Consider the following 16,084-nt stretch of genomic DNA (forward strand, 5'->3'; position numbering starts at 1 on the left):
AGTAGATCTACTTTCGGAATCAGTGGTCTGCTATTTCACAGAGGAGTTAGCTCTAGCTGTTACCCCAGCACATCTGCTAATATCTGCAGTGTTACCAAGTGTTAGACCTAGCTACAAGTAACTTGCTACCTTGTTAGTCTTCCGTTCCAGACCTCTTCTGGGAGGTACTGTACAAATCGTCCAGCCACCAGCTAGTGCCGTAGTGGTAGCCAGTTAGCTAAAAAAAATCTAGCTAGTCTAGTCAACTTTGTTGTCTTTGGTAGAATACAAAGGGATTATTTAAAGTCAAGTAGCTAAGTGAAATGTTCGGTTTACACATAACAGACCAGGATGGTTTACAAAGATGCCTTTTCCATTCATACGTCTGAGCTTGCTTTTAAATAACAGAAAACATTAATATATGGAGTTTAGATGGTTTTATGAATCAATAAGTCCTACACCAGCTTGCGATCTACTTGGGTCGGGAGTCGGGACCCACTACTTGAGAAACACGGTCCTACACATAATTAGACTAACTGTAATATTGACGTCCCATAGCCTACAATTGACCCTTTAAATATAGCAAAGATGGGTGTTGATTTTTTAATCCTTAATGTATTGTGTAAAATTAGCTACATTATGCTGATGTCTTTCTAACCCGGTGCAACAGGTGCCCTGAGAGGATTAAGGAGTTGAAGAAGCAGATGCTGTGTCTTCCTCTTGTTGGGCAACCAACAAGTTGTTTATCTGATTACAATTTAATAAGTTACCTTGCGCTGCATCTTCATGAGCTACATTTGGCCTCCTTCTCTTCCAACCAACCAGTATCACCTCTCCTCCATCTGAGTGATGCATGTAATTTTTACAAACTTATTATCAAGGGAACACAATGGTCAGTACTGCAGTCATACACTTAAATGCTTTTTTAAATATGTAAACACCAGAAGACTATGGGCAGCTGGGGCAGCCGCAAGCACACCCTCACAATTTCCCCAGAAATAGTATGCTCTCTAGTTCTTAAATATTTTCCTTCCACCATACAGTCCTTTTCTAAACCCAATCAAGGAATTTTTTTCTGCATGGCGGTGGAAGGTCTATGACTGAAACCCATATAACAGGGTAAGTCTTCTAGAGGCTATGAAATTGGCCTGTGCTGACATCGGAGTGGAATGTTGTCAAGGCTGGATCCGACACACCAGAGGGTTTTCCCCTGTTGCCTGGCAAGGGACAACACTGTTTACAGACAACGGTCAAGCTGGTCTTTGGTCAGATGTGTATAATGACCAGTTTAGAGCTAAATACTCTTGCCAGAGCCTGGAATCGAGCCAAATGTTGAGTGACTTTGCATGGCCGGGTGTCCATCAGTTCAACACATTTGGATTCAAGTTCAAGTAATGCCACTGCAATTCACAGTCAAAACTGTAGTTTATGTCAAGTGTAGATGTAAAAAGCTTCATTTTTCACAACTGACATGGATCCTTTCTTCACTTTTACAGGTCTGGAGGGTCATGCAGAGGCCTGCTCAACAGAGTTCAACAGAGGATGCTGAGAGAAAAACTGATCCCTTGCTGGACTACCCCCCTCTAGCTGGACAGCTTCTCTTCAGCCCTGCCCCCAGGACAGCTTCATCCAGCTGGCCTGCCCTGACTGGCTGCCTGCAGGCCCTGCTTGCCCCTGCCTGCCAGACCAACAGAGACAGACAGTCACCCCCACAGACAGAGTAGCTCTGCAGACTGCTTTTTTAAGGACACAGATGAAAAAGGACAAACCAGCATTTTTTACTTTTTTGAAAGTCTAAATGTCCTTTCCATGTCCAAGCATGCCAAGCTGCTGACTTTTAATATCTTAAGTCATGAAACCAGTTCAAGTTATAGACTTTTGACCTGAATCCAATGATTAGTCATCTGAATAAAAACCACTAAAGAGAAGTACTGCTTCTTGGATGATTTGTGCTCCACATCATTGTATCTGACATATTTGCCTTTGTTTCCATGGGATTCATGGAATTGCTAGTTTCTGCTCCCCCATTGTGTAATAAGAAATATAATTTAGGACAGCAATTACATTTTTGTGTAATCCTTTCGCATTACACACAGTGAATGTTCCTAAACTCAACCGATTGTTGTCATTTTACCATACTGTTCATATCGAAGAGACATCAGTGTTTGGGAAGATTACTGTATATTTCCACTTTTGATTTGTATTTCCATCGTAAATTTGGTCTTTAATTTCAATTGGAAGTGGTATTAAAAGGTCTCAAAAAGTGTTACATTTAACATGTTTACACCTGTAGACACCCTGTGAAGCCCCAACCCCCCACTCCAGAGACAGTTGGTGACAGAGAAATGCAGACATTAAGTTAAACGTAGTTATGCCTTAAGAGTAGAGTAAAAAATTGAGACTAAATGTGTAAATGGATGCTGAAACTAAGCAAAGGTTGTCTTTTAAACCTTTAAGTTTAAAAGTAATTCAGATTTGATTGGAACTCTCTCTATATTTATAGTTGGATTTGAAATTTAACAGCCATTTAATTCATTAAGCAAGTTGTTTACCTCAAACAACCATAACACAGTACATGGTATACAAAGCTGCAGTCAGATTTGGTGAAATTGTTAGCTTGGATGTTATCTTTACATATACATGGGGTCTTGATGATGATGCGCACGCAGCTTCAAGGCAGAAAGACGCGTTCCATTTCAGGAGACTTCGGCTGTTTATCAATCTGAACAACGCTGAGAACGCAAGTACAATCTTCTGAAGAACGTTCTTGCAAGCGTCTTTGAAAGAATGGTCTTGCAAGTCCGCAAGGACTTCTAGGAAATCAGAAGCGTTCTCGCTGGCCATGTCACCATCCACTGCATCCTCGATAAACGGGGCGGATCAGGAACATTTCCGGGTATTTTTGGCGTTCCTGGTAAGTTGTGTTCTTTGGAATGGAACCGTACTTGGGCAACAAAAGATGACGTCCAACGACTTCGCAAGAACACAAGATGGATAAAAAACGTGAATTGATAAACGGCCTTTGAGACCTTAGCGCATTACTAGCATCTCGTCATATCACGCAGTTGGAGCACAGCTAGATCAGAGAATAGGTGCGTTCGATATTGACTGACTTCATGCAGCGCTGCAGCCGGCTGACTTGAAACAGTGAATTCTGGTTAGACTGTTTGTCCGACTTGAGACGGCGCCGAGGCTAGGTCACTGTGACGTAGCCATCAAAGTACCGTGAGATCGATTCAAGAACTGCCGGCTGCGTAGCCGAGCAGTGGCGGATTTAGTGATTTGGGGGCCCCAGGCGAAGACAGGCATGGGGCCCCCTTAACTCCTATTCTCACTCGTTTCAATCCATATAATAATTATTAATATAATAATAATAACTAGAGAGGGCACAAATTCTAGAGAAATTGTAGGGTGTGCTCTATGACACCTTAAGTTTTTCCCTTGTAGCGATATTTTCAAACATTTAGCCTACTCATATTGCATTAATTCATTAAGAACCCCCTTTGAAACAAACTATTGTAGAACATTGTCACCAGCAGTATTTCAGATGGAACTGCGATTCAAACAATACCATCTGTTGACTGAAAATATGCCCCCATAAACGTAAATAAGCTTGACATTTATTTAGGGGGAAATGGCTAATTCAAAAAAGGTTTGCTGGTAGCAATCATTGTCAGTAACAATGCCAAATTTGGTCTCAGTATAGAGACCTGCATGGAGAAGCTGACCCTTATAAATTGTGCAACGAGCAAGCTAGCCTACAGTAGCTGCTGTTGCTAGCAAAACTTCACTGAGCAGCACTTGTGCTAGCTGCCGCATCATTGGACACCAGTGGAGAGAGAAAAAAATGATGTTTCCTTCAGTAGTTTCAGTTTGGCAACTACCTGTTTACTCTCGTCTTTGTCTTTCTCTTTTGTGCTCCACTCGGGGAGTTGCGTTTCATTTAGCAAATAGTTCACTTCACTCTTCTACTGTCTCATATTAACCAACTGAAATTATGTGCTTTGCTGCTATCGATGGAATAGTCCACAGTAGAATGGGGTGGGAGGGGAAACCTGCGTTGGCACAAATAGAATAAACGCTCTGTTGGTACTTTGTTGATACTTTTGCGGGAGGTTTTTCAAGTTTTTTATTGATTTGTATTATTATTATTATTATAGTTATTATTGATCATATAGTATTTTTATGGAGTCTTTCAAGGGGTCCCAGGCGGTTGCCTACTTTGCCTAATGGGTAAATCCGCCCCTGTAACCGAGCGCATTTTCTCAAGAGCAACTGCAAGGGTTCTAATGACGACACAGCTATTTCATGATTGGCCAGACTCACACACGACAACTTTGACGTGTGTTTTGTCATTATTCTGACAGCTTCAATTTTGCCAATGCTCAAATCCGGACCAAACTGTTTAATTAAATAAAAAATGTGTTAAAGAAAGCGTTTTAGTCCGCATCTTCACTAACCTAAAGACTAAGTTTAATTATAAATGAAGTAAAGTAAGCAAACAGCGCTTGATCGGCCATGACGTCAATGCAGCAAACCACGAAGATAAGATAAGTAAGATAAAATGGCTGAAAGGGTTGTATTTATGTAAATGTCCACATTGCTTCAATATATTTGTGTCAATAAATCAAATGTCATTTTGACTGATGGTTTTTCAAACCTTATTGGCTTTGAGATTACATCATTCTGAAGTAGTACCATGTGCAATTTCATGCAATTGACATTGAAATGTAGACAGTTTCTTAAACTTTATCACAAAGCTGACCAAAGGTAACACTCTGCCCTTTCTATTCATAAAATCTCAACAGTTGGTGTGTAGCAAAGAGGATAGAGAGTCTGACTTGTAACCTTCTGCTCATGAGTTCAAATCCCCATTCAGCGTATTGTTGTTGGCCAAACATGAAGTCGTTTTGCTTTTACATTGTACATATTTATAATATTTTGCCATTTTGCGGAGGAACCCACATCTCTGCTTGCAGCTATATTTATTATTTTGGTATTATCAAGGTGACACGCCCCTGAAGTACCATGCAAAGTTTCACCTTGATATATAAAAATATGACTGAATTACAGCTGTGCCAACTTCAACCAAATGTGACAATACTCGCCATTGGAGAAACAGCTTTTTTTACTATCCAGTTTTGTATAATCTATGTCTGAGAATGGCTCAATTGGCTGAGACGTTGTACAGGAAAAAAAGGGTTGAAAGTTAAAAACCAGTCAGAGGCATAGTTTTTAATTTTTTATGACAAAACGGTTTCTAGTCTTCCGATAAATCCTCCGGTTGTAAAAACATAGCAATGCGTGTTTATTTGAGCCCATCACAACACTCTGATCATCTGTTTAGCGAGACAGTGTAAACCACTAGAAAAAAAGCCAGGTTCACCACAGTAGCTAGCTACTTGTAGTCTACGCATGGTAGAGATAAGACTAATGGTTATCTCTAATGAAGTAAATTGATTGTTCAGGTGGATCCCTTGCCTGTTGTGCTAATTCATTTCAGTTACCTAAGCCAGGAAAAATCGCCACTGATGCTGACATGTTTGACATTCCCTTCCATGACAAGTTATGGCACCCCAAACAATCTTTTTAAAGAACTACGAGTAAGCCATTCTTTACAGCACCAACCCAGTCATCCCGTTGTCCCGTTTTTATGTCCCATATATCAAAGTGACTAAATTACAGCTGTTTGAACTTTAACCAAATCTGACAATGCTTGCCATTGAAGAAATTTCTTATTTTCTGATACAAAAACTGAACATCAATTATCTTGAGTCTGTACTCATGTCAGTCAGTACTGATGTGCGAAGGGAGGTGGGTTCTAATCCGGTCAGTGGTATGAAAATGTTTATTTATTATGACAGAAATGACAGTTTCAAGTCTTCTGGCAAATCCCAGTGTAACTATCTATTATGTCAATTTTACAAAATGTTGCCATTTTGAAGGAGTAATCCACCATTGCTGCTTGCAGCTATATTTTTTCTCAGTTTTTATTAATTTTTATTATTAGAATTTTATTATTAGACTTATATTGACAATGTACATTGTAAAGCACTTTGTGACCCTGTCTGTGAAAAGCACAGTATAAATACATTTGACTTACTTACTTTATATTTTGCAGGACTGAAAGAGAACCACACCGTGGAAGAAGAACACACACTTTCACAGCCAGGGGGGGGGGGGGGGGCAAGCCGGTTGACAGTACTGTACTGTTCTCCGTGTGTACTGAAATACAACTTTTTTTTCCTGCATATTTGTGTGCTGTTTAAAGTTTGACCATGCAAAAAGCAGGCCTACACTGAGACATTTCACAAAAAGAGAAATGGCTCATTCTCCAGAGTCATTGTCATTCATATGGTGTGTTCCATTTCTATGAATGTGTTTTCCATTTTGCACTTCAGTGTGCTCTAAATGCAGATAGGAGTTTTACGAACTGAAACTGAGGGCAGAAAGGAAAATTATTGGTTTACAGATTCAACTAATGAAATTGAAGGAGAGGCGGGCTCAAGACGCTTGAATTGTGTAGGGGGAATCAGACTTTTGAATTGTGGTACAATAGGTTCCCCAGTCTACGCACAGCGCGTAGTGAGCGTTATGGGAGCGGCGGCACTGGCAGCACATCTCGATTGTTGCCTAATGAGGACTATTGTTCTACTGAACATTTAACTTTTGACTGTTTGAGTAAATGGGACTCGTTATACACGTTTTTTAATTCATCAGCCCACTTACAATTGATCACGTTAACATTTATATTTGTAGTACTTGATGCAAGTTGAATCTAATCTAGATAGCATTTAGTGATGGGCATTCGATGAAATTGTCTTAATCGATCGTCGGGAGAATTAACGATCAATTTTCGATTCATCATTAAAAATGTTATATTAAAATTCCCTATTTATAGAATATATTAAAATGCAGTGAAAATAGAAAAAACACAGCGTGTTTCCGCATTGAGATCTGTAGCTATTACAAGAAGAACAACTATTTATGTAGGCTAACTCCTAGAAGCGGAGCCGACAGCTAGAAAGGTGCTCAAACACAACTGACCTTCGTTTTTATTCCGGCTAATTAACAAAGCTTCATAAAAACCTTCGCCCTCAACAATACTTGCTCTGCTCGTTGTGCATAGCAGCTCCTCCGTGCTAACACCGAGAGCTGGATGCACCGCCACTACGTTGTTCCAGTGGTAGCATTGAGTCGTGGAGGAGTTGTATTTATACTCAGCTTTGCAGTGTTGGCAGTGAACAAAGTAATTTTTAAATCAAAAATGGTCTCACGCTACACTTCGTCATGTTTACTTTTGAAATACATAACTGAGTATGCCTGTGGCGTTTTTTTTTTTACAAACATTGGCTTTGTTGTTGTATGTCAGCAAATGTTTAATTGCTGCCACATAGCGAAATCCACTGCATTTCTTCAAGACTCACACTACGCAACAGAACACGCATTAGTTTTTATCGATGAACAAATAATGTAATCGGCGAAATTCTTAATGATCGATAGTCGATCCTCAATTAATTATGCCCATCCCTAATAGCAATCACACCAGCAATTTCAGCTCAATTCAAGACAAGAAAGGAGTTTGGTAAATAGAACAGAATATACAAGGCATTCAATAAAACATTTTAGTATACAATATGTGCAGTGAGAGGGTCAAGTTTGTTTTTAGTGAGTGGACCTGGAATTCCTGACGAGCGTCGAAAGCTAGGTGGACGATAGGGGACCCCATAATCTGCAATTCATTGTTGTTGGCTCTAATCAGATGTACTAACTAGGCTAATAAGAGAATACTTGAAGCTACCTTTGTATGCCAACAAACACCAATAACTAGAATTAATTTCACAGACCAATGGACTTCGGGTTATGATAGACGTGCTCTCTAGCTAGCTAAAGTAAAACCCAATCCCACAGATTAAAAAAGCTATCTGTGGCGGAGCGGGGCAGACCCGTGGGGGTTGAAATAATTCCTTTGTTAATAAAAATAACTAATACGCTGCGTGTTTTACCTAAATAGTGTTTAAAAATAATAATTACTAAATGCAATATGTGGCGGCCGGTGTTTATTCTGTGGCACACTGCCACAAATTAGTATGTGTGTATTAATTAATATGTGTGGGAAACACTGCTTGACCTACAGTCTAGCTCTAACTGCATTTAGAATCTAACAAGCTATATCTTACGATAAGCTTTAACCTTTAGAGGAGTGAGTTCTAAATAATACCGACACTGCCACCAGAGTGAGTTATTTTTTCAAAACGAAAGCTAGCTAGCTTTAGTTAGCTTACGTTACCTAGCAACCTAGCATAATACTCGTAGCAATGCTACTACCTGCTAGTGTTACTTGTAAGCCTCCTAATTGTAAATTTTGAAGCCATACTATAGCATTTGTCATATAGTTTTTATCGGAAAATAGTCGGTTGGAATGTTTAGAATCACATGTGTGACGGTAGTCTGTGGGGCCCGCTTTCAAACGATCACATATACGTGATGCTACTAATTAACGGGTTAACTAAAGTTAGCTATATAAATTAATACTTATAACAATTGATAAGAGGTCCACTAATGTGTTCAAATTTGAAAAAATGCAGTAATTTGATCAAATTACCAGCGAACTTGCTACGGAAACATGGAAAAATATATAGCCGCAAGCAGCGATGCGGGTATCTCCGCAAAATGGAAAAATATTATAAACATGTACACTGTAGAAGCTCGAAAGTTGCACAACAAGAGAGCAAAACTACTAAATGTTTGGTCGACAACTGGCTGAATGGGAATTTGAACTCATGAGCATAAGGTTACAAGTCAGTGTCTCTATCCTCTCGGCTACACACCAACTGTTGAGATTGTATGAATAGAAAGGGCACTGTATTAGCTCTGGTCAGTTTTGGGACAGGTTAAGAAACGGTTGACATTTCAAGGTGAAACTGCATGAAATTGTGCTTGGTATTTCAGAATGATGTCATCCTGTTTAACTGAACAGATAATCAAAATGATTACGGGCCAAAAGATAATGGCTAGATTCCAACCTACGACCTTTTACTTTACAGGTCACCATCCCAGCCCATTGAGCTATTCTCAGTGTTAAATATTGTCATGTTCAGTTACTGTATAAAAAAGTAAGCGGTTTCACCTGTGGTAAGCGTTGTTAGTAGTGCTGTCAAACGATTAAAATATTTAATCGCGATTAATCGCATTAATGTCTAGTTAACTCGCGATTAATCACAATTAATCGCACATTTTTATCTATTCTAAATGTCCCTGATCTCTTTTTGTCCCAATCTTTTTTCAAATTTTAATGCTCTTATCAACATAGAAAAGTGGTTCGGATTGCTTTGTGCCAATATTTTTTTTATTGAAAACAACATTGCAATCGCCTGGCTTTGACGAGGGGGCAGAGAATTCGCATCAACTGTGTGCTTGGCCATCAAGTGGTATTTCAGACTGGACGTGCTGCGATGATAGCTCAGTTGACAACGACAAAACACACAGATCACTGGTCTTGTCAATAGAACCATTTGGCAACTTTTTAAAAGCAAACTTTCCATTCAGAATCTTATTGGCATCCATTTCGGCATCTCGCGCTCGTCATCCACTCAAAACGTAAAGTTAGCCTACTACCAGAGAATGTCTAATATCCGTAAACGGGCTCTGCTACTACTCTTTAGCCAGCTCGCAAGCCAAACGAGTGTTTGGCGTGCCTGTTGTTTTGTTTCCAGTCTAGCTAGATCCGGTGTGGTGTTGTAGTTTTTCTAACGCCGGTAGTTGTTGCAACAGCATGTGAAAAAAACAACAAAGTTTGCTAGGCCAAAAAGAGCGTTAATCGCGCGATAAAATAATTGACGCCGTTAATTTGGGTTTGCGTTAACGCCGTTAATAACGCGTTAAACTGACAGCACTAGTTGTTAGATTCAGCCAACATTGAAACTGCTCTAATTCAATCATATTTTGACATACCAAGGTGAAATTGTTTGTGGTACTTCAGATTGATGTCATCCTGTTGAACTAAACAGATAATTAAAATTATGACAGGCCAAAATGTAGTGGCTGGATTCCAACCTACGATCTTATACTTTACAGGTCACCGTCTTAGCCCATTGAGCTATTCTCAGTGTTGAATATTGTCATGTTCAGTTACTGTATAAAAAAGTAAGCTGTTTCTGCTGTGCTAAGCATTGTTAGATTCAGCCAAAGTTTAAACTGCTTATACATTTCCTATTAAAACGGGAAAACGGGGTGACTCGATTTCTGCTGTAAAGAATAACTTACTCATAGTTTTTTTCAAAGGTTGTTTGGGGTCAAATGGGGGATCAAATCATGGCTAGCATCAGTGGGGATGTGTTCTGGCTTACGTTACTGAAATGAATTTGTGCAACAGGCAAGGGATCCACCTGAATAATCAATTTACTTCATTAAAGATAACCAATAAAGTTATCTTGAACATGCGTAGACTACAAGTAGCTAGCTACTGTGGTGAACCTGGCTTGTTTGGAAGTGGTTTACACAGTCTCGCTAAAGAGATGATCGGAGTGTTATGATGGGCTCAAATAAACACTCATTGCTATGTTTTACAACCGTAGGATTGATCAGAAGACTAGAAACTGTTTTGTCAGACTGAAAAATAAAAAACTATGACTCTGACTGGCTTTGAACCTACCTTTGAACCTTTGCTTACCAGCACATCATCTCAGCCAATTGAGCCATTCCCAGACATGGATTACACAAAGTTCAGTAACTGCATAATAAAATAAGTAGTTTCTCCAATGGCGAGCATTTGGTCTAAGTTCAAACAGCTGTAATTCATTCATTTTGACATTGGACATATCAAGGTGAAACTTTGCAAGGTACTTCAGGGGCGTGTCACATTAAAGCCTATTAGGTTTGAACCATTCTTCAAAAATACATTTGATTTAGTGACAAACATACTGAGTCAATGACATTAAAAATACATTGACATAAATACACCCCTTTCAGCCATTTTGTATTTGATTCAATTGTCTTAAGTAAAGTTTTTCAATACATCAACTATACATATCTGTACCAAATTTCAAGTCAAGTTTACCTTTTGTTTAAGAGGAGATCAATTTAAGGTTTTCCCAAATTATCACTGAACAAGAAAAGCCATCATGGTGGACCTTATGGGTCCTTGAGGCTTTTTTGTACCTCATAAAAAATGAGGCATGTACACCAAATTTCAGAAGAATTGGAGCAATGGGGTGGAAATGCCATTACTTTGAAATCTTACTTTTGGGCGTTACCTGTGGCGCCCCCTATGGTCTGATGTGGCCCATATTTGGTGTGGAGGTACCCACTTGGATGTAGTATCAATGTGCCAAAATAGAAAATGTATGACCAGGGACTTTGAGATATTGGGGCGCAAGGAGAAAAAAATATATAAGAAGAATAATAATAACAAAAACAATAGGTTCCCTCCTACCGGAGAAACCCTAACAAATGGGGTTGACATTGGAAAATAAAATGTTTGGAACTATAGGTCGCGTTGAGTGACTGGTGGCGTAACATGTACTGTAATCTTTAACTTGTAGAGGAGTATCCAGCCTCATTTGATGCAATATTGATGGTGGGGTTTTGTATTTGAACAAAACATGTTAGGCCAAACACTTTTTTTAAATTGTATTTTATTGTGACGGTTATTATGCTTTTATTGTTTCGGAGGTCCTATTATCATGCATATAATGTCAAGTGCAGTTTTATTTGGCCCACTTTTCTGCTTTTGGCTTACACTGCTATTTGCAATTTTTTTATTTAAGACAATGTTCATACTAGATATGGATTCTGACGTAGAATACAGCCAGGCCGTCCATGCTACACAGGGACGGCCCTGTCAACATTCAGCTGCCATCTCCGTCCGTTCATGCTCTGGGCTCCCCTTAGCGACGGGAGTCCATGCTAAACAGGGACGGCCCTCAACATCCCTGCTGTCGGACGTCTGTCCATGCGAAAAATAATTGGTCTACTAACAACTTCATTAAATGACCTATATATGTGTGTTAAACAGACATGTTAATTAGTGCTGTCAGTTTAACGCGTTATTAACGGCGTTAACGCAAACCCAAATTAACGGCGTCAATTTTCTTATCGCGCGATTAACGCTCTTTTTGGCCTTGCAGACTTTGTAGTTTTTTTCACATGCTGTTGCAACAATTACCGACTTTAGAAAAACTACAACACCACACCGGATCTAGCTAGACCGGAAACAAAACAACAGGCGCGCCACAAACACAGCCGGCTAAAGAGAAACAAACACTTGTTTGGCTTGCGAGCCGACTAAAGAGTAGTAGCAGAGCCCGTTTACGGATATTAGACATTCTCTTGTAGTAGGCTAACGTTACGTTTTGAGTGGATGGCGAGTGCGAGATGCCGAAATGGATGCCAATAAGATTCTGAATGGAGAGTTTACTTTAAAAAAGTTGCCAAATGGTTCCATTGACAAGACCAATGATCTGTGTGTTTTGTCGTTGTAAACTGAGCTATCATCGCAGCACGTCCAGTCTGAAATACCACTTGATGGCCAAGCACACAGCTGATGCGAATTCTCCGCCCCCTCGTCAAAGCCAGGCGATTGCAATGTTGTTTTCAATAAAAAAAATATTGGCACGAAGCAATCCGAACCACTTTTCCATGTTGATAAGAGCATTCAAATTTGAAAAAAAGAATGTGACAAAAAGAAATCAAGGGACATTGAGGATAGATTAAAATGTGCGATTAATTGTGATTAATCGCGAGTTAACTATGACATTAATGCGATTAATCGCGATTAAATATTTTAATCGTTTGACAGCACTAATGTTAATTTATGATGTTTAAATAACTACACCCTCTGGCTCAATGCTAACTTTACCAGATAAGATAACATGTCACTGGATCCCTAGTCAAAAAAACTTTTAGGGCACATGTCATCTGCCCCTGGTCTCTGACCCATGACCTACATAATAGGGACCCACATCCCAGCACCATAAAGTTACACAAAGGCCCTCCTGAGGAAGCTGGAATATCTTTGATATTCTTAAGCTTACACGAGAGAGAGAGAGGGGGGGGAGGGACAGACTTTATTGTTCAAATATATTGGCAGACCTGAAGAGAGTTGAGGACAATGCCTTGCAAAGTTTATCTTTCAGAAATGTTTCTCGATAAAATGTTCCTGCTGAGTGTTGCATTTTTTTATTTAGATTTGATTGTGGTTTTGCAGAATGCTATATTTGATGCATGCATCACCAGTCTAACTACTCTACATTATAGACACTAGACTTAACTGCATTACTAGTTCAACTCCATTTACTCAGTTATCAATGAGACAGAAACAACAAACACATTTAATTATTTTTTCTATTTCTTACATGAGTACTGATATACACCAAACGCACACACACATTACTTGTGGAATGCTTTTGACATCTGTTATAACAGAGTTCAGACAGGCACCCATACTCAATCAACTGCTCCCTTAACACACTCTTAATGCGCTGATACACTAGTTCAATGTACCCTACACTGGGTCTGCTCTACACTCCTGTAGTCTCAGCTGTATTCAGGCAACCAATGCAGCCCCACTTTAGAGTGCATGGCATTGCATCACCACAGCAATAGAGGGGACAACACGTCACATTTGGCAGACAGAGAGAAAAAGAGAGAATGTGTGTGTCTGAGACAACTTTTGTTCTTTTGCCCCTCCCCGCCTCCAGCCAAAGTAAAAGGAAGGTGATGGAACATTTGGACGAGAAAAGGGATTTTCATCTGTGTTACATTTACTACCCCCTTCCTTTAACCCTCTCATCCTCTCTGCCCTATCTCTCCCTTTCTCTACTGTCCCTTCTCACACCGCAAACCTAACCCAGCAAGTGTTTAGTCCACACTTATTGGTTCTAAAATCTCAGACTAATTTCTTATGGTCAGTAAAAACTGTGTGTATGAATACACAAACTAATCTCAGTTATAGGATGGGAGTGGGGCATTCCTTACTTGTGTGAGACCTAAAAGAAACCCATACAGCTGCATGGTAAGGATATTACAAAACTGAGAATGATCAGCTTTGACGTGTACAACACATAAACACATGAAGTCCTGTAAGATGTTAGCTGATGGCCCTTTGGCGTCTCTCTGCGTGCGCGCGCACGTGTAAGTGTGTGTGATACCTGTGTCTGCTTGCCGCCCGAGCGCCGTTCTGGGTTTGTATCTGGGCCTGGGCCAGGGTTTGTATCTGGGCCTGGGCCTGGGTTTGTCCAGCATACAGGTTGTAGCGCTGCGGGTAGGACTTGCTCCTTACATTTCCAAAAAACGCCAGACCGCACAGTACTATGAAGAATACCAATCCAGCCATCCCTTCACACTAACTAAAATTGACTGCAATATTTAAAAAAATTAAAACAACTACAATCCTCGATCCGCTTGTCATTGAACTTCTATTCCTTTGCTGGGAAGCTATAGGAAGTTCCGAACTGCCGCGACGCGCTCTCCCTCTCCGTAGTCTGTGAAGTCCATACTACCGGCCCATAGTAAATACCGGAGGAGAGACGTAACGGCAAAACCGCCTTCACTTTAACATCGAAATCCAGGTCTACCAGACGATTCCACTTAATCCTTACCATGAAACATCTAACAATGATTATCATGCAGCCATAATACACGCACGTCAATGCTCTTCCATTAAACTGTCTTACTCTTTTCCAGAATTGTAGAATGGGAAAATATTCTTCTTTAAGCCAGTCTGTTGTAACTAGTGAGAGCGAAAGATGGTTAGCGTGTCAAACTCAGCAGAAAGCGGAATTACTTTTTTCTCCCCCGTGTCCCCTTTCGTTTCCTCCCTCGCGCACACACCGACCCCTCCCTCTGTAAATCTACCACACAGATCCAAGATCAGCCTTGTATTCCAAAATTAAACTGTTTTAGGACAACTCAGATAACCTTAACGCAATTGCATTTTTCAACAGTCAACTTTGCATAATCTCAGTCTGGAATGAGTCCTCCAAGTTACACTGCTCGTATTTCATCGTATTTAATTACCCTTTAAGCTTTTCCATAGCCGCCTATCTGACTACATCATCTTGATTAGAATAACTTATTTTAATCCTAACTATTTTTTTTTTTTCTGCTTCAAGAGTGCTGTTCCATAGAAAACTAACTACAATAGGGGAGTTAAGCATAAAGGTTTGCTACTCTCTTTAAAAAAAAAAAAAACTAGCTCTATCAAGATTATTACAATCATACAACATGTTAAAACACTGATTCTAAAACAAGTTGTTCCCATCCTTGATTGTGATTGGCTATATTGTGTTCCATGCCGTTGTAAAATCCAGCATAACCTTACAGGTTGTCCTCATAACATTCTTTAACATTCCATATTACTGCACATCTAATATTTCAAATAAAAAAGAAGGCAAAGGTGTCCATCTGGCTGTTGCGTGGCAACGATTTATGTAGGAACTACACGTTGTAGTGGCGAAAGAATGACGGGTTATTATTAAACTATTTTGTTTGTAATTGTTTTTAATTATGAAACCATATCAAATATTTGTAGTAACAGTTTTAGAAAAGCAATAAGCCCTGCGAGTCCGTGTTTTGCGCTGATTTTAGAACAGGTAAGGGGGTTTTCGCCGCTTCGCGTCGTGCCTAACAACTCCCCTTACCTGTTCTAAAATCAGTGCAAAACATGGCCTCTTAGGGCTCATTGCTTAAGTAGAGAATGTTGATGATGTAACAGTTCTGCTCACCTTTGTTCCCCTCTCTTCTCCTTTTCCTGTGTCTTCCTTTCCCACCTCTCTTCCTCTCTTTTGCTCCACCACATCATTCCTTCTCTTATCTTTTAAAATGTTCATATAATCTCCTCTATCCCTCTCCACCCCATTAAGTAGCACCACAACATAGATGGGCTAAAGTAGGAACCAAGCGTCAGGGGCGGGCTTACCGTGATCAACAAGACGAACAAAATCCTTTGACCGCCATTGTTCGAGGTTTTTACTATTCATATTTCAGCTAAACGGTACGTGTAAATCAGCATCTGAATTAAAATGTAACAAGAAGTGGGCAGTGTAGTTGCTGAAAATGTGCTTATTTTATTGATGAAATGGCTAATTTGTAAATTTGCTCCGAC

The 16,084-nt window shown here is 39.8% G+C and overlaps 1 protein-coding gene across 4 annotated transcripts in view; it reads right to left on the minus strand.

Annotated features, from left to right (window-relative positions):
• Positions 1-14,729, minus strand: part of emilin1b (elastin microfibril interfacer 1b) — a 97,655-nt gene extending 82,926 nt beyond the window's left edge. For all 4 annotated transcript variants that reach the window (XM_084667534.1, XM_084667533.1, XM_084667532.1 and 1 more), the window contains exon 1: positions 14,130-14,729. In XM_084667534.1, coding sequence (XP_084523660.1) covers positions 14,130-14,314 — 185 coding nt within the window. In that variant the 5' untranslated portion in view covers positions 14,315-14,729. The remainder of the gene's footprint in view (positions 1-14,129) is intronic.
• Between the last annotated feature and the right edge of the window lie 1,355 nt (positions 14,730-16,084).

The sequence above is a fragment of the Hypomesus nipponensis genome, chromosome 12, assembly GCF_054491055.1.
Source record: "Hypomesus nipponensis isolate SF chromosome 12, ASM5449105v1, whole genome shotgun sequence".
NCBI classification, from domain to species: Eukaryota; Metazoa; Chordata; class Actinopteri; order Osmeriformes; family Osmeridae; genus Hypomesus; species Hypomesus nipponensis.